The following is a 21,001-nucleotide window of genomic DNA, read 5'->3' on the forward strand; positions in this document are numbered from 1 at the left end:
GATAAATGCACCTTAACTTATCCACTATTTCAGTGATTTAATGTGAGGGAAACGAGAAAGAAATAGTGAAGAAGTTTAGAAAAAATACAAGAGAAAGGAAGCTGTACAAACAAGACAAAGATTATTACTATTATTTAAATAAAGCCAGCTAGTATTGAAGTTAAAGGATTTTTTATATTAACTGGAAATAAAGTAAGAATATGTTCACTTAAAAGTTGAATGCATTGTATTCCAAAATGGGGAAGCAAAACAAACCAGGTTTCTAAACCTAAATGTAAAAATAAATCTATACTCTTCACAATTGCTTACTACTCTCAAAACAAAAGTTTAAAAAATTTTGTAAGATTTGTTAGCTGGCTGTCAGCAACATATCTTTAAATTTCCATCTGCACAAAAAAAACAGTAAAGGATGGAAGATGTCCCTACTTTCATACATCTTATTCATAATCGTGTGTAAATGACTTTAAGGTTTTAAGTTCCCCAAAAACACTTAAAGTCCAAAGAAAATGAGTAACTGTGGCAAGCCTAGCTGACTTGTTTTCAAGTGTAGTCAGTCTTGGTGTTAATTTTTCTTTCACCATGGTTCATATGGTGCTGTGTTTTAGATCTGTGACTACAACAGTGTTGGCAACACACTGACATTTTAGCTACTGCCACAGTGTTTGCACAGCATCAAGGCATTCTCTGCTTCTCACTGCCCCAACAAGCAAATCAGCTAGGGATGGTCAGGAGATCAGGAAGGGACACAGTTGGGACAGCTGACCTGAACTGGCCAAAGAGGTATTCCACATCACAAAACATCATGCTCAGCAATAAAATGGAGAGCGAGAAGGGCTTCAGAAGTAGGCACTGCTTGGGGCCTGGCTGGGAATCTGCTTGCTGGCAGTGACTGCCTTTGCATCACTTCTCCTTGCTCCCCTTTTTTCTTCACTAATTTATCCATATCTCAACCCATAAGGTTTTCCTCACTTGCCCTTCTCGTGGAATTCCCTAGGGGGTGGAAGTGACCAAGTGACTGGGTCAGGGCAGAGCTGACAGCAATAGTCAACCCACCACAGTCTTTTTTGTCGCACAGCTTGGGGCTTGAGGAGTTCAAGTTATCAACAGAATTGATTGGAGTGCGCTAGATGGAATTTATAGCTGTAATACCTGTTCAATTGCGAAGATGGTGAAGGGCCTAGAGGGGAAGACGTATGAGGAATGGCTGAGGTCACTGGGCCTGTTCAGCCTGGAGAAGAGGAGACTGAGGGGAGACCTCATCACGGTCTACAACTTCCTCGCGAGGGGGAGTGGAGAGGCAGTGACCTATTCTCTGTTATCACCAGTGACAGGACCCGCAGGAATGGTGTTAAGCTGAGGCAGGGGAGGTTTAGGCTGGACATCAGGAAGAGGTTCTTCACCAAGAGGGTGGTCGCACACTGGAACAGGCTCCCCAGTGAAGCAGCCACTGCACCAAGCCTGTCTGAATTTAAGAAGCGATTGGACTGTGCACTTAGGGTTCACATGGTCTAAACTTTTGGGCAGACCTGTGTGGTGCCAGGAGTTGGACTTGATGATCCTTATGGGTCCCTTCCAACTCGGGATATTCTATGATTCTGTGAACTGTTACTTCCCATTTCTGGTCACAATATCAATTTTTTTGTTTTCAGTACTGCTTCATTTGTTCACTTACTTGCTCCATGGCATGCTCTTGTTGTGCTTCAAACTTCAGGGATTGTTAATGGCTACTTTCAGCATCTGCAGTTTGCTGTGCTGTTTATCACTGTTTTGCCTGGGAAAGCCATGATAAAAGTACTGTCCTTGAGTGCTGCCTCAAAACTAGCACGTGCTGCCCAGAGAAGCTGTGGATGCCCCATCCCTGGAGGTGTTCCAGGCCAGGCTGGATGGGGCTTTGGGCAACCTGGTCTGGTGGGAGGTGTCCCTGCCCATGGCAGCGGGTTTGGAACTGGGTGATCTTTAAGGTCCCTTCCAACCTAAACTATTCTGACTCTATGAAAATGACCTTTATAAAAGCGCATTTAAAAATACACTTTGCTACAATTCTAATTTACACTTTTGGTCCTGTAGTTCACTAATAGAATCATGTTAACTTCAAACTTCATACAAGTAAATAAACCAATTTATTTACTTAGTAAATAAGCCACAGATGTCAATGCTTGTGAAGTTTAGCTCTTTGTGAGGGAGGGGCACGTCTAGCGCTCCCTGATGATCCCCTCTCACTGAGGATTACTGCACACACATAACGAACATGCCAGTTTGCTACATTACTGGTGCTAATGCATATAACGTCCACATTTATGGAAATGGGAAATACCATTTAAGGTCTTGTGGGAATGGATCCCATTGTCCCTAGCTGGCAAATTGTGCCTGCTTCTACCTGCCTACCAGGAAGCAAATTGCAATTAAAATATCTGCCTGTGCCAATCCTGCCAGTATCACAACAAGATTTATGACTATTTTTGCAGGCTTCTGGTTTTCTAAACTGGAAACATATCCATATCTGGAATAAAGTGAGCAGTATGTATAACAACAAAGAAGCAAATATATTACACATGCATGCACACTCTTCGAATAACACTAAATTGCTAGGACACAGATTGGTTCTTTGGGAAACTTTAAATGTGTTCAGCATTTAAATATTACAAAACGAGCTTTCATCACAATAATGCATTACCTGGTAAACTAGTCTTCATGACATCAATGCCAACTTGAAGCTCAGGCTCAGCTGCAAGAACTGCATAATCCCCTTGGTGAGAGACATTGAAGTTGTAATTTGAACAGACATTGAGTATAGTATTTGCCAGGAAAGGTTTTCCTTTTGATGTCCTTTGCAAGTGTATTTCATTCCAAGGTATGCACAGCTTTTCTGCAATCAATTTCCGCATCAGCAGGCGACCAGCCTATGAAATAAAACAGAAGTGATTCACACAGAACTACTAAGCTATGTAGATATCTATGGCTCCTAGAAAACAACTTGCCTAAAAAGAAGTATGCTTTTATTACTGCAGAAAGAAAATGAATATGTTTGTGCTAAATCATTTAGGCTTTTCCCTTTTACGAAAGCCCTTGCCATATAAACTTAAACAAATCCAAAAACATTTCACCAGACCTGATTACGCAACATGTTTGCTACCACTATTAGCAGAGACAACACAAGGCCCAATATGAAGTAGTCAGAGCCCAGAACAATGACATAAAATAGTTCTCTTTTTTATTTAGGATACTTTACTGCACAGACGAATACTTTTTATCCTGCACTGAAGAGTAAAACTCTCTCAAAAGCTTTCTTCTCAGTATCTTCATTCAGTTGCTTCAGTGCTAAATGAAATATTGTGCAGACAAAAATGATGAGTAACTGTTTATAGGGTAATTCGCAAAAGACTGCATTACTGCCCCACTCTTATGTAAGATTTTAAACCTGAATTGATTATGCTAAAGCCTCTGGATGAAACAGCTTTTTTCTTTTACAGATTACACTACTGTTTTCGTTCAGAATTTCCTAGAACATGCTCATATTTTCTTAACTTAGAAGGTGGTGAGACACTAGCAGAGGCTGCCCAGAGAAGCTGTGGATGCCCCATCCCTGGAGGCGTCCAAGGCCAGGCTGGATGGGGCTTTGGGCAACCTGGTGTGGTGGGAGGTGTCACTGCCCATGGCAGGGGGTGGGAATTAGATGGTTTTTAAGGTTTCTTCCAACCCAAACCATCCTATTAATTCTGTGATATGATGACTTTACCTCCTGAGGTACATAAAACTTGTAAACCTTTCAGAATAACTACCCATAGCTGAATGTTACCACCCCTCTTAAGCTAAACTGCAACGAGAGCTGCCAATTAACGATTTCTAACCCCTTAGCCGCCCTGACGTGACCCCGCAGGACCCATTTCTCCACAAACAGCCCTGCCCGCCGCTCCCCGGCCCCTCGGACGAGGCAGCCCCCGGTGCCCCCCGCCCCGTTCCCTGTGGTACCAAGGCGGCTTTGGCATCGCGGGCGAACACCAAGCGCCCGATGCGCTCCTTCTCCTCGGGCTGCACCAGCCGCGCCGCGAGCAGCCACTCCTCGCGGCGGGGGCGCCAGGAGGCGCAGGGGAAGGCCCACCGCACGCCGCCCATCTCCCCCTCGGCCGGGACCGCCTCAGCGAAGACCCCCCCTCACCCGGGGCCCCCTCAGGAGGCCCCGCCACTTTCCTCACGCCGCTCCCCCCCCCCCCCAACCCGAGCGGTCGGTGGGAGGGCCCAGCTGTGGAGCCACCAGGACCAATCCGGTGCCAGAAAAGCCCTGAGTGACAGGAGAACGCGCCAACCGCCGGCTTATCAGGGAGAAGGAGGCTGGGCGGCGCCGTCAGAGCTCTATCGGGGGATGGGCGGGGCTTTATCCCGATTGACAGCCCGCCAAGCCATTCCGAGGGAGAGAGCGCGGAGAATGACACCGGAAGGAGCCAATCCGCTGGCGGGGCTGCCGCCGGGGGGTGGGCCAGAGCGGGGCGGTGAGCTGCTGGTGGCGGCTGCAGGTGGGTGCGCGCTGTTCGGCGGGGAGCGCGGAGGTGGGGAGGGAGGCAGCTCTTCGCTGCTTACAGAGGGGCAGCGGCGGTACCGGCGACCGCCACGTCCCGGAGCCCGCAGTCGGGCTGCAAGAGGAAAAAACGGGCCGGCAGGCTGAGTCCTCCCTTAGAATGAAGGGAGGCGGCGCAGGGCGCATGCGCGGGAGGGTGGGCATGCGCAGAAGCGGCGCTGAAGCCGTTGCCCGCCCCTGGCGGGCGGGGCGCTGTGAGGGCAAGGGCAGGGAGGGGGTCAGGGTTGGGGACAGGGACAGAGCCAGTGTCACCCCGGGTAGTGCGCTTGAAGGCCCCGTCTGGCCCCAAAGGCCTCCTGGGGCCGTTGCCGTGTGTCTCGGTGGGGGGCACAGTGGGTTGAGGTGGTGCCCTCAACCGCAGACCAGCGGCGGGGCCATTTTGTTCCCCTGGGCTGCGGATTGGGGGCCTCAGGGGAACGGGCAGTGCGTCTGGGCACTTCTGTGTTTTCGGCTGTGCCTCTCTGTGCTAGCCATCAAGTGATAAATAAAAATAATGAAGTGGTGTTACGTCAGGCATTTCTTAGAACCTGTCGTTATTCAGCATCCCAACTCCCTGTAATGTGAAAAAAAAATGCCGTTTCCCCCCAGGCCAGGTGAGCTGTTGTCCTCCTGCCCAAAATAACCCCAATTATAACTGCGTACAGGTTGGGCTCTGCAAAATATTTTAAATGCTGAAGTAACAGCTGGGGAAGAAAGTTTCAGGAAGGCATCAGCAGTGTAATTTGTTTCTTTTCAAATGTGATTCCCATTTTTTCTTGTGACTTAAGCAAGGGATGTCATACTTACTCCCTTGTGTGTTATCCACACTGACACAAAGTGAAATGACAGCAGAGGAGGATTTAGTACAGTCAGAAAAAGCAGGAAAATGCTGCTCACAAATACTAATCTGTATCTGATTAACTTTTTTTAATCACATACAGAGCTTAAAAGACTAGAAAACCCAGTAAAAACAGCGATTTTTCTCTTCTGGAACTTGCAGTTATTACTTTTGCCAGAATTCGAAGTACAACATTGCATTTCAATTCCATCTTTTATACAGAAAATGAAAATTATAATTCTTGACCTTCCTTATCTAAAAATAATTTCCAAAGGAACCTGATGATTTTAAGAAATTTAGTTTTACAATAAAATCCAGTCAGTTTGAGCTCTCCTTATTAATTTTTTTTTTTTTTGTCTTAATGGATTTATGTGTTTGTGAAAGGATATGCAATTACAGACTGCTGCTTGCAGAGAGGGAATCTTCCACATTGGGAATGTCTGCAGGAACCAGTGCAATTTCACTGCTTCCTGCTGGTACCATGCTGTTTCTTCTTCATTTTTTTTTTCCTTTTCATGCTGTTTTTTTTCAATCACTTCTAAAGAATTCAAATCTTTAAAGTCTCTCTGTCACCTTTTCTTCTTACAGTACTGTCTCAGTATGTATTATTGATAAATGCCACTTTTTTGTGGAGTAAATGTCTCATAATGTCACATGCATCTTTTCTGATTGTCTGAAAATGATTGACGGAGCATTAATTTTCTGCGATGTTCACTTATTTATGAAAAAGCTGTGAGACTGAGTTGCACTGAATTTTCCAGACAGGAACTTGGAATTCTGTTGCTGTTTTAGATTGCAGATATTTGATACAGTGAAGACAAAGCAATAACAAAATATAAAAATACAGAACTTTCTACTTAATATGTACACTTCGATTGTCTTTCAATCCACTCTTGCCTGTATAGTCAACAATTAGAAGGATTACCAAAGGTACCCTTTAGACACCTATTCCACTCATTCTCATCTTGCTGAATCAGGAGCTGTTAAATTAGATGTGTAGTGGGGAGCAGTGTGTTTAAAATTTGACAATAAATTACTAATTTCTCCCCCTTTGAATAGATCAGGAGTGAAAACAGCAAATTGTCTTAATAACTATGTAGTGTACTCGAAATATTAAAAATAAATTTTAAAATATTAATTTAAAACATTGAACTTGACATGCTGAACCTCCCAAGATTTCATAGCATTCTAATTCTTACTACACTAAAGCAGTTGAAGGGTAAGAGGGAGCATTTTTTCAAAACTTAACACTTTCTGTACAGTTAAATTTTGTATTAGAAAACCAAAGCCTCCTCGCAAAAATGAATACAGTTTCTTTATCTTCATTGTCTTAATTCTTTCTTCCTAGGTACACAAAATATTCTGTAAAATAACAGCATTTACAATCTCTCTTTTCTAAAACCCTTTTGTCTAGTAAGACATACCAACCAAGTTGGGAGCAGGTGAAGTGACAAAGGTAATGCTCTCTTGAATCGCTATTTGTTTCTCATGAGATAGTTCTTGTAGGTAACAACTATTAAGAGATAATGTCTTTTTTCTTCTTTAATTTACAGAGAGTGCTGTACAGAGAGTGCTACAGCACAGTTATATTGTGCTTTGAGATAAAAACAGCTAAAGGGTGCTTTACAGTTTTTTGTTAACCTTTATTTGGTACTTCAGTGTTGAGTTTGGACTGTTTTGGATGTGTGCATTATCTACATGGAGAATGCTATTTGTGCTGTGTGAATGCACTGGTCAAGTAAGATTTGTGTCCATTGTGTTGGGAATGGTCTCGGGCCTCTGTTCAATTGCAGAGGTTCAGTCATGTTTATTGTCAGGCAGGCACGGCCCTGGCGTGTTTTTTTCTCACAAAATGCTAGCTTAGGCACAATATTTATGTATGTTCTATACTTTCACAAAACAACATCCGTTTGGCTATTACAAAGTTGGATATATTTCTATATAGATTTTTGTTTTACTATTATAAATCATCAAAAGAGTTTGTTGTTATTCTCCTCCAGTGTCACTTCGTACCGTGTCCTCCTCATCTGGGTTTTCATGCTCGATTCTTACTATGCATGCCTTTGTCCTTCCCTTGTAACTTACCTCTGGTACCCACATAAAACAGCACATCTCACACCATTCTCATCTTCATTAGTACAAAATGTAACTAACCACTTATTCTGTTAGTCACAGCATCTAAGGCTATTTGGGCTGTCGGTTCAGGATGTATAAATACAGGTACTTTCTACGGCTATGTTCTGTTCAATGCTCTGGTGACAACCACAGTAGACACAACCCAAACCAAAGGTTGTCTGTGCTCAGAGCTCACTCTGCAGCTCTGCTTTGCCGTTTCACACCTGGTAGAATGGGTGCTATCACCTATTATAGGAGGCATACTGATTATGATTTTAGCGTGTGGCTGTTTAGATATTTAGAAAATGGCTGGCTTGGATGTTTTTGGACACTTGTGTAAGTTTAAATTATGCTGTCTCTTAGATATCTTAAAGATACTGCAGTCTGGAGTACCAGTCTAAGAGACTACAGTCTCTTAGTGTAATGTCTAGGAGTCTACAAATATCAAGATTAGGAAATTGATACTCAGAAAGGCAGCCGGACTTCCCAAAGGAAGATTATAAACAGATAAACTGCACATTTCAATTTCTTCCACACACAGAACTACCAGTACATCTAAGAAGGGTTGCCAGTGGTGCCAAATAATAGAAAATCTTTATAATGATGTTACATCTTTTAACTATTTTTGAAAAGGTAACATTACCATCAGTGAGGTAAAAGAATTCCTCCAGAAGTTCAGGGAGTGGTGTTGCAGCAATGTGCTTGGTATACAACCATTAAGGACAGTTAGGCATTTTCTTGAAGCTTTTTACAAGGAGATAAGATAATAATGATAGGAATGTGCCTATACCACATTTTGACTGTAGGCTTATCACAATTTTCAGTGTGGATACCTGACACCTGGGTCATCTAGCTCATTATTTTCTAGACTGCTCTTGGGAAAAGGGCAGTATTGAAATGGAGGGCCTTGTGAACAGCAGAACTAAAGAGGTCTGGGTCCTTTCTATTGTACTTTGTAATGGACCGTGAGAATGCTCTTACCATCACAACCTTGTTCTTCCCATAAGGTGTTCCCTTAGTTCATCCACTCTAACGACTGCCATTACCTTACCGTCCCCACCTCCTGCTGTTCAGGTGCCTGCTGCTTTGGCTTACTTTGTGGCCAGACGTAAGCTGGCCGTTTCTTGCCGTTCAGCTGTCAGGTGTGCAGAATGCCTCACATCTCAAGTGGAAGTCTGAGCCTTGGAAGGTACATAATATCTTCCTGATTACGTGTTAAGTGGGGTCGGCCTTAAATAAACGTCTTTGTCAAACGTCATTGCAGTGGCCAGTGCAGATGTGACTTTCAAGCAGGAAAACTTTCAGGGGGTTTGGTTTCATTTTTTAGAAAGCTGGGCTGATACTTAAAGGTACACAGAACTCTGAAACTGGAAAAAAACAATAATTAAATTCCCTTTGAGAAGGCAGAGTGAGAACAAAGGGGATAACCGTACAGTAAGAGTGGCAGACGATCAGCCGTGACCAGATGGAGCCCACAAGCACAAACCTAGACAGCAACCCAAGGCTCCCTTCTGTCAGGGCGTCTTCAGCAAGGAGGCCATATGGCAGGTAGCTGAAGCGTTCCTGAGCCTGTCATCTGTCCCTCCTGACCTCTTCGGGATGCCGTGAGTCTTGCCATTCTTATGGCCAGTTGTGCGTCTACCCAGTGACCAAAATGCGGCATTCATCAGTACAAGATGTGAAAACGTTCAGTACGTGAGCAAAGAAGCTTTGCCGAGTGGTGGGGAACCTTCAGTATGGCCACATCAGAGACCACGTTTGGTCTCAGAGCAGGCAATACCCAGCCCCATATGCCAGCACTCAGGGTCTGACGTGTCACATTATAGGAGGTGCCAGAAGGCTGTTGTGTGACGAGTATCTGTGGGGTTGCGTGATGGAAGAGGGCCTGAGAAGGTGTAGCTTTGGGTGCCTTGGGAAGAGGCTATATGGCACACAGCCGTATGTTAAGAAATTAAAGTAAGAGATCCCAAGTCTAATGAACCATCTACTGGAGTTTGGTTCGTGGTAATCCACATAAAGACAGACTCTGTAACTGGAATTCTGTGTTCCTAAAAGGAACAAAAATAAGGAGTCTCATTGCCCAGTTTTTCTGAACTCCAGACCTACACAACATATGTCTGCACCCCCATGTTTTAACTCTGCTGTCAGGAACTTGATCAAATATTTATAAATGTAATTGCAACTATTGATTAATTCATACAACTTTGTAGAAGATGCATGAAATAATTATAAATGCTACTTGGCTCTGTTTTTAACATACAAAGTTTTAGCTGAATTGTTCAAGGTATTTTGCAGGGATCTAAAATCATGAACAGATCGGTCAAACTGGTAAAATAGTACCAAAAATATCATGTAAAGCAGGAATTCGCTACAGGGGAAATGAGAATTGATGGTTTTTTTTTTTCAGTGGAGCAGAGGAAGGAGTGACAAAGCACAGTATTCTGTATATCTCCCTTAATGGTGGACAAAACCAGTTGCAGTACATCACTGAAAATTGCTTTTAATACAAAATAAGAAGACACTGCTATCACAGATTAGGATTAAGATGCACCGGATGAGTAGTGAGACGCTGCTGAGCATTTAACCATCATGCTGTACAATAAATCTGATAACAATGAAAGAAAGATGAGCTCAAACTGGACTGAATGAAGAAAAAGCTGCAGGAAATAATAAGCAAAACAAAAAATCAGTCTCATAAATGGCCTTAGAAATTTTGACAGTTGTTTAATTCATCCTAACAAAAGTAGATGAAAAAGAGGATATCGTCATTTGATCATTGTGAGTGACTAAATATCACAAAGGAAAATTAAGTCAAATAACAGTTTTGTCAGAAGAACAAATATGCGTAAGCATTAATAAATTGAATGTGTACTTAAAAGAACGCTTGCAGTCTTGTCATCAATAGTAGTGGGATAGCTTTTCAGTGGAAATAGTGGTGGTAAAAGAAAAATAGGAAAATACATGCTTTTATGAAAGTGATTATATGATGTCTTTGCCTGCAGAGATGGACCTGATGACATTAGATGTTTCTGTGTTCCTTATACAAAGATAGATGTTACTGAAACTGGTAATTTTACCCACAGAAAACAAGTAGTAAGTCAGAGCTTGACATAGAAATTACATGTAAAAGGAGGAACATGTCTACTATCTATTATCAATTCCAGAATTTTGTGAAAAGGTTTACATTTCCTTTAGAAAAAAAATATATAATGCTAATTAAACCCTGAAATTCACTTATTTTAAGTTTCATTGAACTGTGAGAAACTAATTTTACTGAAATGACTCTGCTTTTTCCAGATTCAGTCTTTTGAGGAGTAGAATTGAAGGTCATAAGAAAAAGGTATTCTAGAGAATTCTGACACAAAAAAAAAACTTTATGATTTATGGAAGTTGGGGTTTATGAGGCCATGTATTATCAGAATAAACGGTGGTCTTGTTCTTCTGTATTTTCCTAGTTCCTCAGGCTTAGAATGGAAAGAGTGAATACATGAGATTGTCTGGCCATGGCAAGGAGAAGATGCCTGCTCCAAGGGTGCCAGTGCTGGGAGCAAGATCAATGGATCTCTTCTATTCCAGGAGACATGGAGGTCTATTTGTGGTTGGAGCTACCTGACTAGATAAAAGCGTAGATCAGTCTGCTGTGAAAGTACCTCCCATGAAGAAGACCGCCTGATGGCGTAGTTTGTTCTGAATGTATCACCTGATTAGATAAGCCTTTTCATGAAATTTAAAAAACAGAATCGGTATTTTTATGGTCTCCGTGTTTGGCTTGGATTTTTTATCTGCTTCTTTGTCAATTCAGGTGGGCCATTATCTGTTGCTAATTGTAATTGGAATTGTGGAAGCAGAATCCTCTAATAGAAAAACTGTGACATGTTTCCTTAAGCTTTAAAATAGGCAAGCTTGACACAAGTTTCCAGCAAGGCCAGTTTATGCATCTGAAGCAGTATGAATAGCTCTCAGTATAGGTGTAAATAAAATATATTTATATATTTTAAATATATTTTATATTTATAAAATATAAAATATTTAAATATAAAATACTTAATATAAATATAAATTATTTATATATTAAATATATTTATATTTATATAAAGTATTTTTTGTTATGCCATCAAAGTGGAATAAAATATTTTTAATGTACAAAAAAAAATAAAAAGGCAAAGCCCAACTTACTGTACAGACCATGCACTTTATTCAGTATAGGGCTTTTCACTAGAAAACCTTGTCTACTGAAAGGGAGATTGCACTGTTTTAAGATTAAATCAGTTCTGAACCCAGTTAATGTACGTCACTGTAAATGGAGCTCCCAGCGTGCAGGGTAAGCTGTAAGCAAACAGACGGCTTCAGGGGCAAGAGCAGAGGTTGCAAGGTAAAGTCAGCGTCAATTGCTGAAACACTCAAAGCTGTACTGTCACCAAACTGTCTCTGCATGACCCCACCTGGTAACCCCTAGCAATCCTGTGGTTAGGCCAGGCTGTCGTGTTTGCGCTGTTATTTTCATCTGGAATGCCTAACGGGAATCCAGGAGCCTGTGTCTCCTGTGCTCTGTAAGCCTTAGAAAGACCATTGGTCTGCTTTGAGTTTGGGGGTTTGTAGTATGCAAATGAACCTTCTTAAAATCTAAAAATATGTAATGAAATTCTCCTTTTCCATCTTCATTTTTCATCAAATTATAAGTGTGCATTTTTTTTGAGGGTAAGCCTAGGAATACTCTTTCATGACAATTAAAATCTATATCACACTCCTTGGTATGTTCCCTGTGGACTCTATTGAAAAAAATCCTACAGGTAGGTACTATTTGTAGATATGCTTTTTGCTACGTCAGATATTTTACTTTTCAAAGTATGTCTTCTTTATGTATTTTGCAAAGTAGAAGTATTATTATCAAATTCAGTGTAAAAGTCACTTAAATTTAGAACTGTACATACGACTTGCAAACCAACTTCAGGATTTGTGTTTTATGGCATATTGATTACAAAAATAATGAGACTCTAAAATCAATTACTTATTTTTCCATTTCAGGATTAGATTGAAGAAAACATGGCCAATCAACGGGATTACATTAGCAGACCTATTTGCAATGGAATTTCTGTTCCTGAAAGTAAAATCAATTCCTTAGTGGCTGAAGGTCATGGACAACAAATTCTAAAAGTACTACAAAAGTTCAGAGAACAAAATATATTTTTTGACTTTAAAATTATTGTGAAAGATGAAATAATTCCTTGTCATCGTTGTGTACTGGCAGCATGCAGTGATTTTTTCAGGTAAACATAATTTTGGCGTGACTTTGTAGGAAATGGATTGTAAGTTCTCTGAGAGGGAGGGAAGGAGTACCAAAAATTAAAAGATAAATCAACACAATTTTCACGTCTGTAGGGTTTTAATCAAAGTGGTCAAACATCATATTAAGGATACTTAAAAAAAAAAAAGAGAGAGAGAGAGAAGGAAAGAGAGAGAGAGAAAGAAAAAGAAAGAGAGAAAGGAAAGAAAGAAAGAAAGAAAGAAAGAAAAAGAAAGAAAGAAAGAAAGAAAGAGAAAGAAATTGCAATGTTAGATTTCCAAAGTGATATGAGTACCCTATGAATTTTAGATTCAAACAGCAGTCTGTACTGTGAAATAAAGATAGCAAACCTTAACTGACTCTGCTGTTTGGTAGAATTTAAATAAGTTGCCTGTATCTGTACCTGAAGGTCTGCAATTGTTTGACTTTGTTTGGGACAGTCTATGTACTTTGACATATTTACATTGTGAAACAGAACAGGTTGATTCCATATACATTTTGCATTGAACAATTGTGGGTAAATTGTTCATGGTTTTGGAGTGGGGCTGGATTTTGTTATAGTAAGATGAGTGATCAGCATAGCACTGTTTGTCTTCATAATTATTTATCAGATATCTAATATATTTTTCTAAACTACAGAGTTCAGCCTTTCAGCATGAAACAAATCTGTGATTTTCTTTCTGGTACTTAAAGCTATACATTCTTAAGGGACAGATTATTCACATACAGAATATAAATTTATGAAGAACTTTGCGGAGCTTTTCCTTAGTAAGACTCAGTCATGCAATTCCACGCTGAAAATCTGTTTCCAAGTACACTTTTTACTGAAACACAAAGACACCGGTAGAAAGGAATATTAGTATGAAAGAGCTTCCAGCGTTAATTTTTAGAACTGGAGTAAGCACATGGTAACGTGGCCTTTTTACTAGCTACAGGCATTTCAGGTTAAAATTTGCCAGGAGGGTTTTCATGTAACAGCTACTAACAGCAGCCATCGAATTCGTAAGTTGTCCTGGAATGCAAGGCCCATTTACTACCTTCATGGAATAAAAAGTACCCACGTCCACTAGATAAAAGGTTTTTCATCTGAAAATGATATTTCTTGCCTTTGGACTTCTCTTAGTTTTGGTTTCATTTTGTACACCCAATATTCAGCAATATTTTGCTCCCTACACTTTAGCTTTCAGATTCAAAGCCTTTTCCTAGACTGCTTTCCTCCTATTGGTATCACTCAGTTGCTATTGTGTGTAAGTGAAGCTGTAGTGCATTTCCTAGGCATCCAGCATCCTTTCCATTTTACTCTACAACTTAGAGATTTATATCATAGCTCTTGGGTCAATGAGGAAAGGATTCAAAAGATTGGGTTGTTGAGTATGTAAAAAGTTCTTTGGGATGTAAGTTTCTTACTGTAATTTTACCTTCTTGTTCTGGAGGTCAGGTGAGTTGCTGCTTTACCTGATTTTCACTTTCCAAAGAGTATGCTATACACAGTGATTTATTTTTTTCCTCTTTGGCTTCATAGAAGTATGGGATTTTAAAAATCACATGCTATACAGATACTAATTGTGTAACAGAGCTCCTTCTATTAATAGCAACTACATTTGATATATTAATAATCCAGATGATATACTTAGTATTTGGAATCATTTGTCTAATTTTTTCTCTAGTATCATTTGTCAAATTCAGGAGCTGTTGCTATTGTGTGCAGTAGTTAAAAGTTAAAAAGTAATTATTGCATATTTAGTAATAAAATACTCAGTTGCAGTAAAATTTGGACAGACCTACTGAGCAATAATGTTTGTTTAATAATTTCAACCATTGTTTGTATTCAGTCACAATCCACTTTCTGCACAAGATTCATTTTATCATCCAATACTATGTCAGAACCTCATTTTTCTGACATCTGCCTGTACCCATAAATCTATCTGTCAACTCTATAGCAAAAATGAAGGTTCTTCATACTTTTCTCCTCTTTCACCACTCGCCCACTTAATGACTGAGGAGTGCACCCATCATCCATCCTGCCATTTGTTCCAGCCTGCAATTTTGAAAGCCTTTTTTTCTCTTAATTTTCTGTATTCATCCACAGTGCATGACCTAAATCATGTTGGTTTCTTGCTATATATTTTTTAAATCTGCCTTTCTTTCTCAGCGTTGAAGCTGATGCTGCCCCTAACATTTTCACATCTTTGTTCCCATTGAGAGCTGTAGACTTCATCTCACTCTGAAAATCCATAGAAAACACAGCTGCTGCTATCATTTTTATGAGCTATCGCCTTGAATACGTTCTTATCACCACTCCTTTATGTCTGCTACCATTTCAAGCAAATGTGTTCTTATTTTTGATAACCTTCACATTTTAGATCTATACAGCCATCCCACCTTATTATCTCCTCCTTCTCACATCAGCGTTCTCTTCTGTTTGCTAGATCCTTAATTTCTGTGTATATCTTCTGTATTTTATTCACAGAGCCATGTTTGAAGTTAATATGAAAGAACGAGATGATGGCAATGTTACTATTAGTAATCTATCACCCAAGGCAGTGAAAGCTTTTCTTGATTATGCTTACACAGGAAAAACAGAGATAACAAATGATAATGTGGAAATGCTCTTCCAGCTGTCATCATTTCTTCAAGTTTCACTCCTTTCCAAAGCTTGCAGTGACTTTCTAATAAAAAGTATTGATCTTGTGAATTGCTTACAGTTGCTATCGCTATCAGAAAGTTACGGCTCCGACCGCTTATTTGATCACGCACTAGATTTTGTACAGCACCACTTTTCCCTGCTACTCAGATCAAGTGACTTCTTGGAGATTAATTTTGAGATATTACAAAAATGTCTTGAGGCTGACGAACTAGATGTCCCTGAGGAAGAATCAGTGTTGAAAGCTGTCCTTCAGTGGACCAAACACAACTTAGAAACACGACAGAAATATCTGCCTAATTTGATCCAAAAAGTGAGACTGCACCAGTTACCTGAAAAGACTTTGCAAGACTTTCTGCATTCTGAAGAATATTTACTGAAAAGTGCTAATTGTTCAGTAATAATCAATGATGCAGTTAAAAGCGTGCAAAACTTTAGTGGACTGTTTCCAGATGCACGTCCTTCAACAACAGAAAAATACATATTTGTTCATAAAACTGATGAAGATGGAGAAAACAGGCATACATTTTGCTACAACATCAAAACAGATAAATGGAAAGAACTACCAAATACACACATGATTGATCTTCCAGGGTCAAGTTTATCTAGCTATGGAGAAAAAATATTTATAACTGGAGGATGTAAAGGGAATTGCTATAGGACCGTCAGGCTTCATATTGCTGAACCGTTTCATGATGCCACGGACCAAACCTGGTGCTACTGCCCAGTCAGCAACGAATTCTCCATTGTGTCAGCTATGACAAAGCCAAGGACAATGCACACATCTGTTGTAACCTTAAACCAGTTGTTTGTAATAGGTGGGAAGACCAGAGGAGCTCAAGAAACCCGAAGTCTTTTGGATGTAGAATGTTATAATCCTCTTTCCAAAGACTGGAAATCTGTAAGCCAGTTACCAAGAGGTATCTACTATCCAGAAGCAAGTGCATGTCAGAATATAATTTACGTCCTTGGCTCAGAAGTAGAGATTACTGACGCCTTTAATCCATCTCTTGACTGTTTCTTTAAGTATAATGCTATGACTGATCAGTGGTCGGAGCTTGTAGCAGAATTTGGGCAGTTTTTCCATGCAACTCTAATCAAAGCTGTTCCAGTGAACTGCACGCTGTATATATGTGATCTCTCCACCTACAAGGTCTACAGCTTTTGCCCAGAAACCTGTGTATGGAAAGGGGAAGGATCTTTCGAATGCGCTGGTTTTAATGCAGGCGCAGTTGGGACAGAAGACAAAATTTATATATTAGGTGGTGATTATGCTCCAGAAGAAATCACAGATGAAGTTCAAGTCTACCACAGCAGTAGGTCTGAGTGGGAAGAAGTTTCCCCAATGCCAAGAGCCTTAACTGAGTTTTACTGTCAGGTCATTCAGTTTAATAAATATAGGGACCCCTGGTCATCTGTAATGACAATTTGCTCCGGAGAATTTTGAAACTCTTGAGTCAGATGAATCTATTTAAATGCACAAGTTTTAGAACAGATTTTTAGGTATTAATTTGCATAAAACTATGTACTATTTTTGTTTTAAGTTATTCAGTTTAAATTGTCAGCTATAGAGTTGTTTTCGAAAGGGTCCATAAAATTGTCATTAATATTAGCCATTATATATAAAGTATTTTTTAGTTTTATATACAACTCTTCTCTGTAGTTATCTGAATAATTTTCAAAACACTACATTTCAAGAAAGAAGTTATGAAGAATTCATCTTGTAATGTGCCATTATTTCCGTAATAATCACAGTTGACCTAGGAGACAAATTGCTGAGTGAGAATAGTGCTTGCGATACTGTTTTCCCTATGTAACTGAAGTTTAAAAGTAATCTACATTCATGTGTTGTTGTTTTTTTGTCAGCTTTATCCTATTAGAATGACCTTAGCAAAGGCAAAAGCCAAAGTGACCTTCACAGCATTAAAACCAGGTATCTGACATGAAGAGACTGATAATTTCTGTCATCTTACATCAGCTCTTCCGTTTGACCAGTTTTTCTCCATCCTTGTGCCTTAGTAGTAGCTGTACTTTCCGTTGTCATCCCATAGCTGTGGCAAAAAAAAACCTTGGTGCCATTCTGCAGGGCGAAAAAGATTTCTACAGGGTGGATGATTCCTGTGGGAACTTTGCTGTACAGGTGGTCACCTCGGTCGCTGCAAGAAAAACCGCTTTGAACAGAAGTCTTCCACCTCTGAAGTCTGCAGTGCTATCTGATAAGCAGCAAGCTGTACAGTCAGCTTTAGTTGTTGCTTCAGTTAACTATGGGAAAAGTTTGTATCTTGTCATACACAAAATACAGTGTTACATAAATAACTCCCAATACTTAAAGTAAGTAGTATTCTGAAGTGAAATAACCCTTTTTTTTTTTTAAATTTTTTTTTTTTTTACTTCTATAGCAGTTTAAATGAATGACACTTCCATCTTGTACTTCATAGTAATTTTAAGTGTTAAAATATTACATGGTAAACACTACATAATATATTGCTTGAGAAACTTCCTACAGTAATCTATCATCATGTTAAAATTGTAATGGACTTTCAGTATTACTATTAGTCAAGGTATACATAGTGAAGTAAATTTGATCTCATGCGTACAAATTGGGACCTGTGTCTGACGAAAGGACACTCGCATTAGCTAGGTTTCATAAACTCGTTTGTAATCTTCCACAGCCTGAGAATTTTCTTTCTTTCCAAATATTTAAATAACATTTTGGGAGCCCTTATGTATTGTTTAAGCCATAAAGTTGTGTTATGCCAGTCAAAATGGTTCTAAACATCTAAGCACGTCTTTTCCAAGTAGCTGAAAAATGAACAAAATTTAGTGAGGTAGCTAAAAATTCTTTCACACGGCTTGAGGCAACTAGGGTAATTTCGTTATCACATCTCTACTGCATGTACTGTCTGCAAAAGTCAAGCTCAACATTTCTGCTTAAAGCTTGGTATCACCTAGCAATGTATTTCTCTTTCACACAGCAAACAATGGCAAGCTCCAATTCTGTGATTTTTATTACTTGTTATCAGGTATCTTTAAAAAATTACATAATATTTATCATAAATATTTTCATAAGGATGTAAATGAAAATTATGCACATTTGGATAACCTATTGCTAGCGGAACCTTCCCCCTCAGTAATTTCTATTAAGGTATGTGTCAGTTCTGTAGAAGTAAATAGTTTGTTGTAGTAGTATTTCAGGTAACTTCCACATTTATTTCGCTCTTTTCATCATGAGTCTCCAACTCATAACTACACTTAGACCCTATAGAATCACCATATGGAAATGCAAGTATTTTTGTACTGGAACACAACTACTTTTCATTAGTGCAAACCAAATGTATTGAATAGTTTAGGAGAGATGGAGAAAACTATTTCTGCTTATTGAAACATCAAGAGACAAATAAATAGACATACAGGAGAACAGTAGTTTTAGCTTTAATAAGGCTACTCAAGGTAGCAAAGAGACTTCATTAACCTTTAATTATTGTAACTTGTCACTTTCCATCAGAAATACTAATTCTTTGCTTGTGCTTTCATGCTGTTTTTATACCCAAGTAATAAGTATGCAATTTATGCAATGACAAAAGTGACATTATGCCCATAGCACATGGGTATAAACAGCTATGCAAGTTGGAAGAGACTAGAGAACTGCGAGTTATTTTCAATTGCCAGTGTCCTGACCGAATTGTTGGGCCGCATAAACAGCACTGAGTTGGTCACAAATTCAGGTGATGCTCTTTCCTCCAAGTTTTTCCTTCCAGCACATTTTATCTGGTGGTCCTCCATCCAGCTACTTGCTATACGCACATACCTCTATCACATGACATCAGACAGAGCAATGGCGTATGTGGTAAAGTATACAATTTATATATATATATATATATAGTGAAAACAATGCAGCTTTATTTGGAAAACATATGCTTCTTTAATATTCTACGCGACATTTGCACAGGAACTAATGTCAGTTCCCAGTCCGACAAATCGTTCATGGATTTCAAATGGAGTTTAGCTGTCTTAATCGGTGATCAAGAAATAAAGTGGTAGTGTCAGTTATTTTACACTATTGCTTGTAAAAAGTTACTGTGAAATAGAATGAAATTTCTTCCATTATGTAGGTAAGCCCAAGGAGGAATAAAAAGGCTATTTGCTGTAGTTTCACATACAAGGGTTAAATCTGATAGCGGAATTGAGTGCAGAAGCAGCTGTGCTAGAAAGTCATGGTTAGAAACAAGGCTTTATGATATGACTAATGGCCAATATTCCACATGCTGTGATTAATACCCAATGATAGATGAAATCTCAGTGAAGTCAACTACACTACTCAAAAGAATATGGATTATTTGCTTGAGTTACTTCTGTAAGTCTGGATCAAATAGATATTTTTAGTTGACTTTACACAGGAGCTATGGAATTTAAAAAGATCCCAAAATTCATGCAATTTTTTTCTATATTTTTTCTGACTTTTGAAAGCTCACAGAACTTTATGAAAATGTACATTCCTCTAAAAACAGTCCATGACTAGATTAATGATTACCGATGTTCTCACTGAAATATAGTAAAATGTTTAAAACATTCAAATTGCATGTAAAAGTATATGCTACTATTTGCACTTAAATAATGTAACCAAAACATTTCTAATAGTTGTCTATTATATGTCACAGAACACATTATAAGCATGACCAGTATAATATACATTAAGATAATATATTGTATGTGGGACTTCAATACCCAGTAATGATTATATTGGAATAATCTTAATTTTTAAAGAATGCTATCAAAACATTATGGCACTTTGGTAATGTTATCATATTGGTTGAGTTATAATAAATATCAATTATTCAGGTGTTTATATTGATTATGTTTGCACAGACCTGATGATCATTATTTATGCGTTAATGAATTTATTTTCTATATTCTAAATACATTAATAGTAAGTCAGTTTACTGCTGTTAGAAAATCATTATATTTTAAAAATGGAGTAGATTTACTGGGTCAGATTTATTCCTGGTATTACTCCATTAAGAAAGCTGTATACCTCTTCTGATTAGTAGTAACTGTTAGGTAAGGTATAGGATATAGGATATGCTGTTTGCATTTTGAAACGTGGAGTCTAATTTTAGATGTTTTTGTTTGTAGTTGACCGACAGGAGGCAGCATAAAATCTGCTTTAATTAAAACAGAATTAAACCAGGGATATATTTGACAATATTTGTATCTGAACATTATGCTCAGTTTACTTTTTTTTTTTTTTTTTCCCCTTCTAACATCCAGTACAGCATAGAGATCAGTAACATTTTGCTACTGCCTGGGCTCTGCTGATATGTGGAAAGTGCGATACTGTATGTTTGCTGAAATGTTCATTCTTCTGTGAAATAAAGCACTGAGCAACTGAATCCTTCTCAGGTCTGTTTTTGTTGTTGTTGTTGTTTTCCACTGAGTTTCAAAATACAGAGAATCAACAATGTTTCTAATGAGGTTAACAATTAAAGTAAGTTTTGTCAAATGAAGAACATTTTGAATAGTAGGTTATGACCAAGAGTGCAATTAGCAGGCATAAAACTGCAGTGAGAG

The 21,001-nt window shown here is 39.0% G+C and overlaps 2 protein-coding genes across 22 annotated transcripts in view; one reads left to right on the top strand and one right to left on the bottom strand.

Moving 5' to 3' along the window:
- AASDHPPT (aminoadipate-semialdehyde dehydrogenase-phosphopantetheinyl transferase) overlaps positions 1 to 4,714 on the bottom strand; it is a 37,650-nt gene extending 32,936 nt beyond the window's left edge. For 2 of the 4 annotated variants that reach the window (XM_083820241.1, XM_083820239.1), the window contains exons 1-2: positions 3,970 to 4,209; positions 2,675 to 2,900 (exon numbers count right to left, since the gene is read on the bottom strand). In XM_083820241.1, coding sequence (XP_083676367.1) covers positions 2,675 to 2,900; positions 3,970 to 4,113 — 370 coding nt within the window. In that variant the 5' untranslated portion in view covers positions 4,114 to 4,209. Of the gene's footprint in view, positions 1 to 2,674; positions 2,901 to 3,969; positions 4,215 to 4,575 lie in introns of those variants that run through there. The other 2 variants (XM_083820240.1, XM_083820242.1) reach the window with 2 other exon arrangements.
- Positions 4,346 to 20,823, top strand: KBTBD3 (kelch repeat and BTB domain containing 3). Of its 18 annotated transcripts, none has more exons than XM_083820233.1 (4): positions 4,798 to 10,283; positions 10,803 to 10,845; positions 10,961 to 12,772; positions 15,260 to 20,823. In XM_083820233.1, the coding sequence occupies exons 3-4, from the start codon at positions 12,549 to 12,551 to the stop codon at positions 16,878 to 16,880; spliced, it is 1,845 nt and encodes a 614-aa protein (XP_083676359.1). In that variant the 5' UTR covers positions 4,798 to 10,283; positions 10,803 to 10,845; positions 10,961 to 12,548; the 3' UTR covers positions 16,881 to 20,823. The 18 variants fall into 18 exon arrangements, with proteins under 18 accessions (XP_083676353.1, XP_083676359.1, XP_083676346.1 ...); XM_083820220.1 differs by having other exon boundaries at positions 12,531 to 12,772; XM_083820222.1 differs by having other exon boundaries at positions 4,798 to 9,109.
- Positions 20,824 to 21,001: the final 178 nt, after the last annotated feature.

This window comes from Anser anser (genome assembly GCF_964211835.1).
Source record: "Anser anser genome assembly, chromosome: 1".
In the NCBI taxonomy this organism is placed as follows: domain Eukaryota; kingdom Metazoa; phylum Chordata; class Aves; order Anseriformes; family Anatidae; genus Anser; species Anser anser.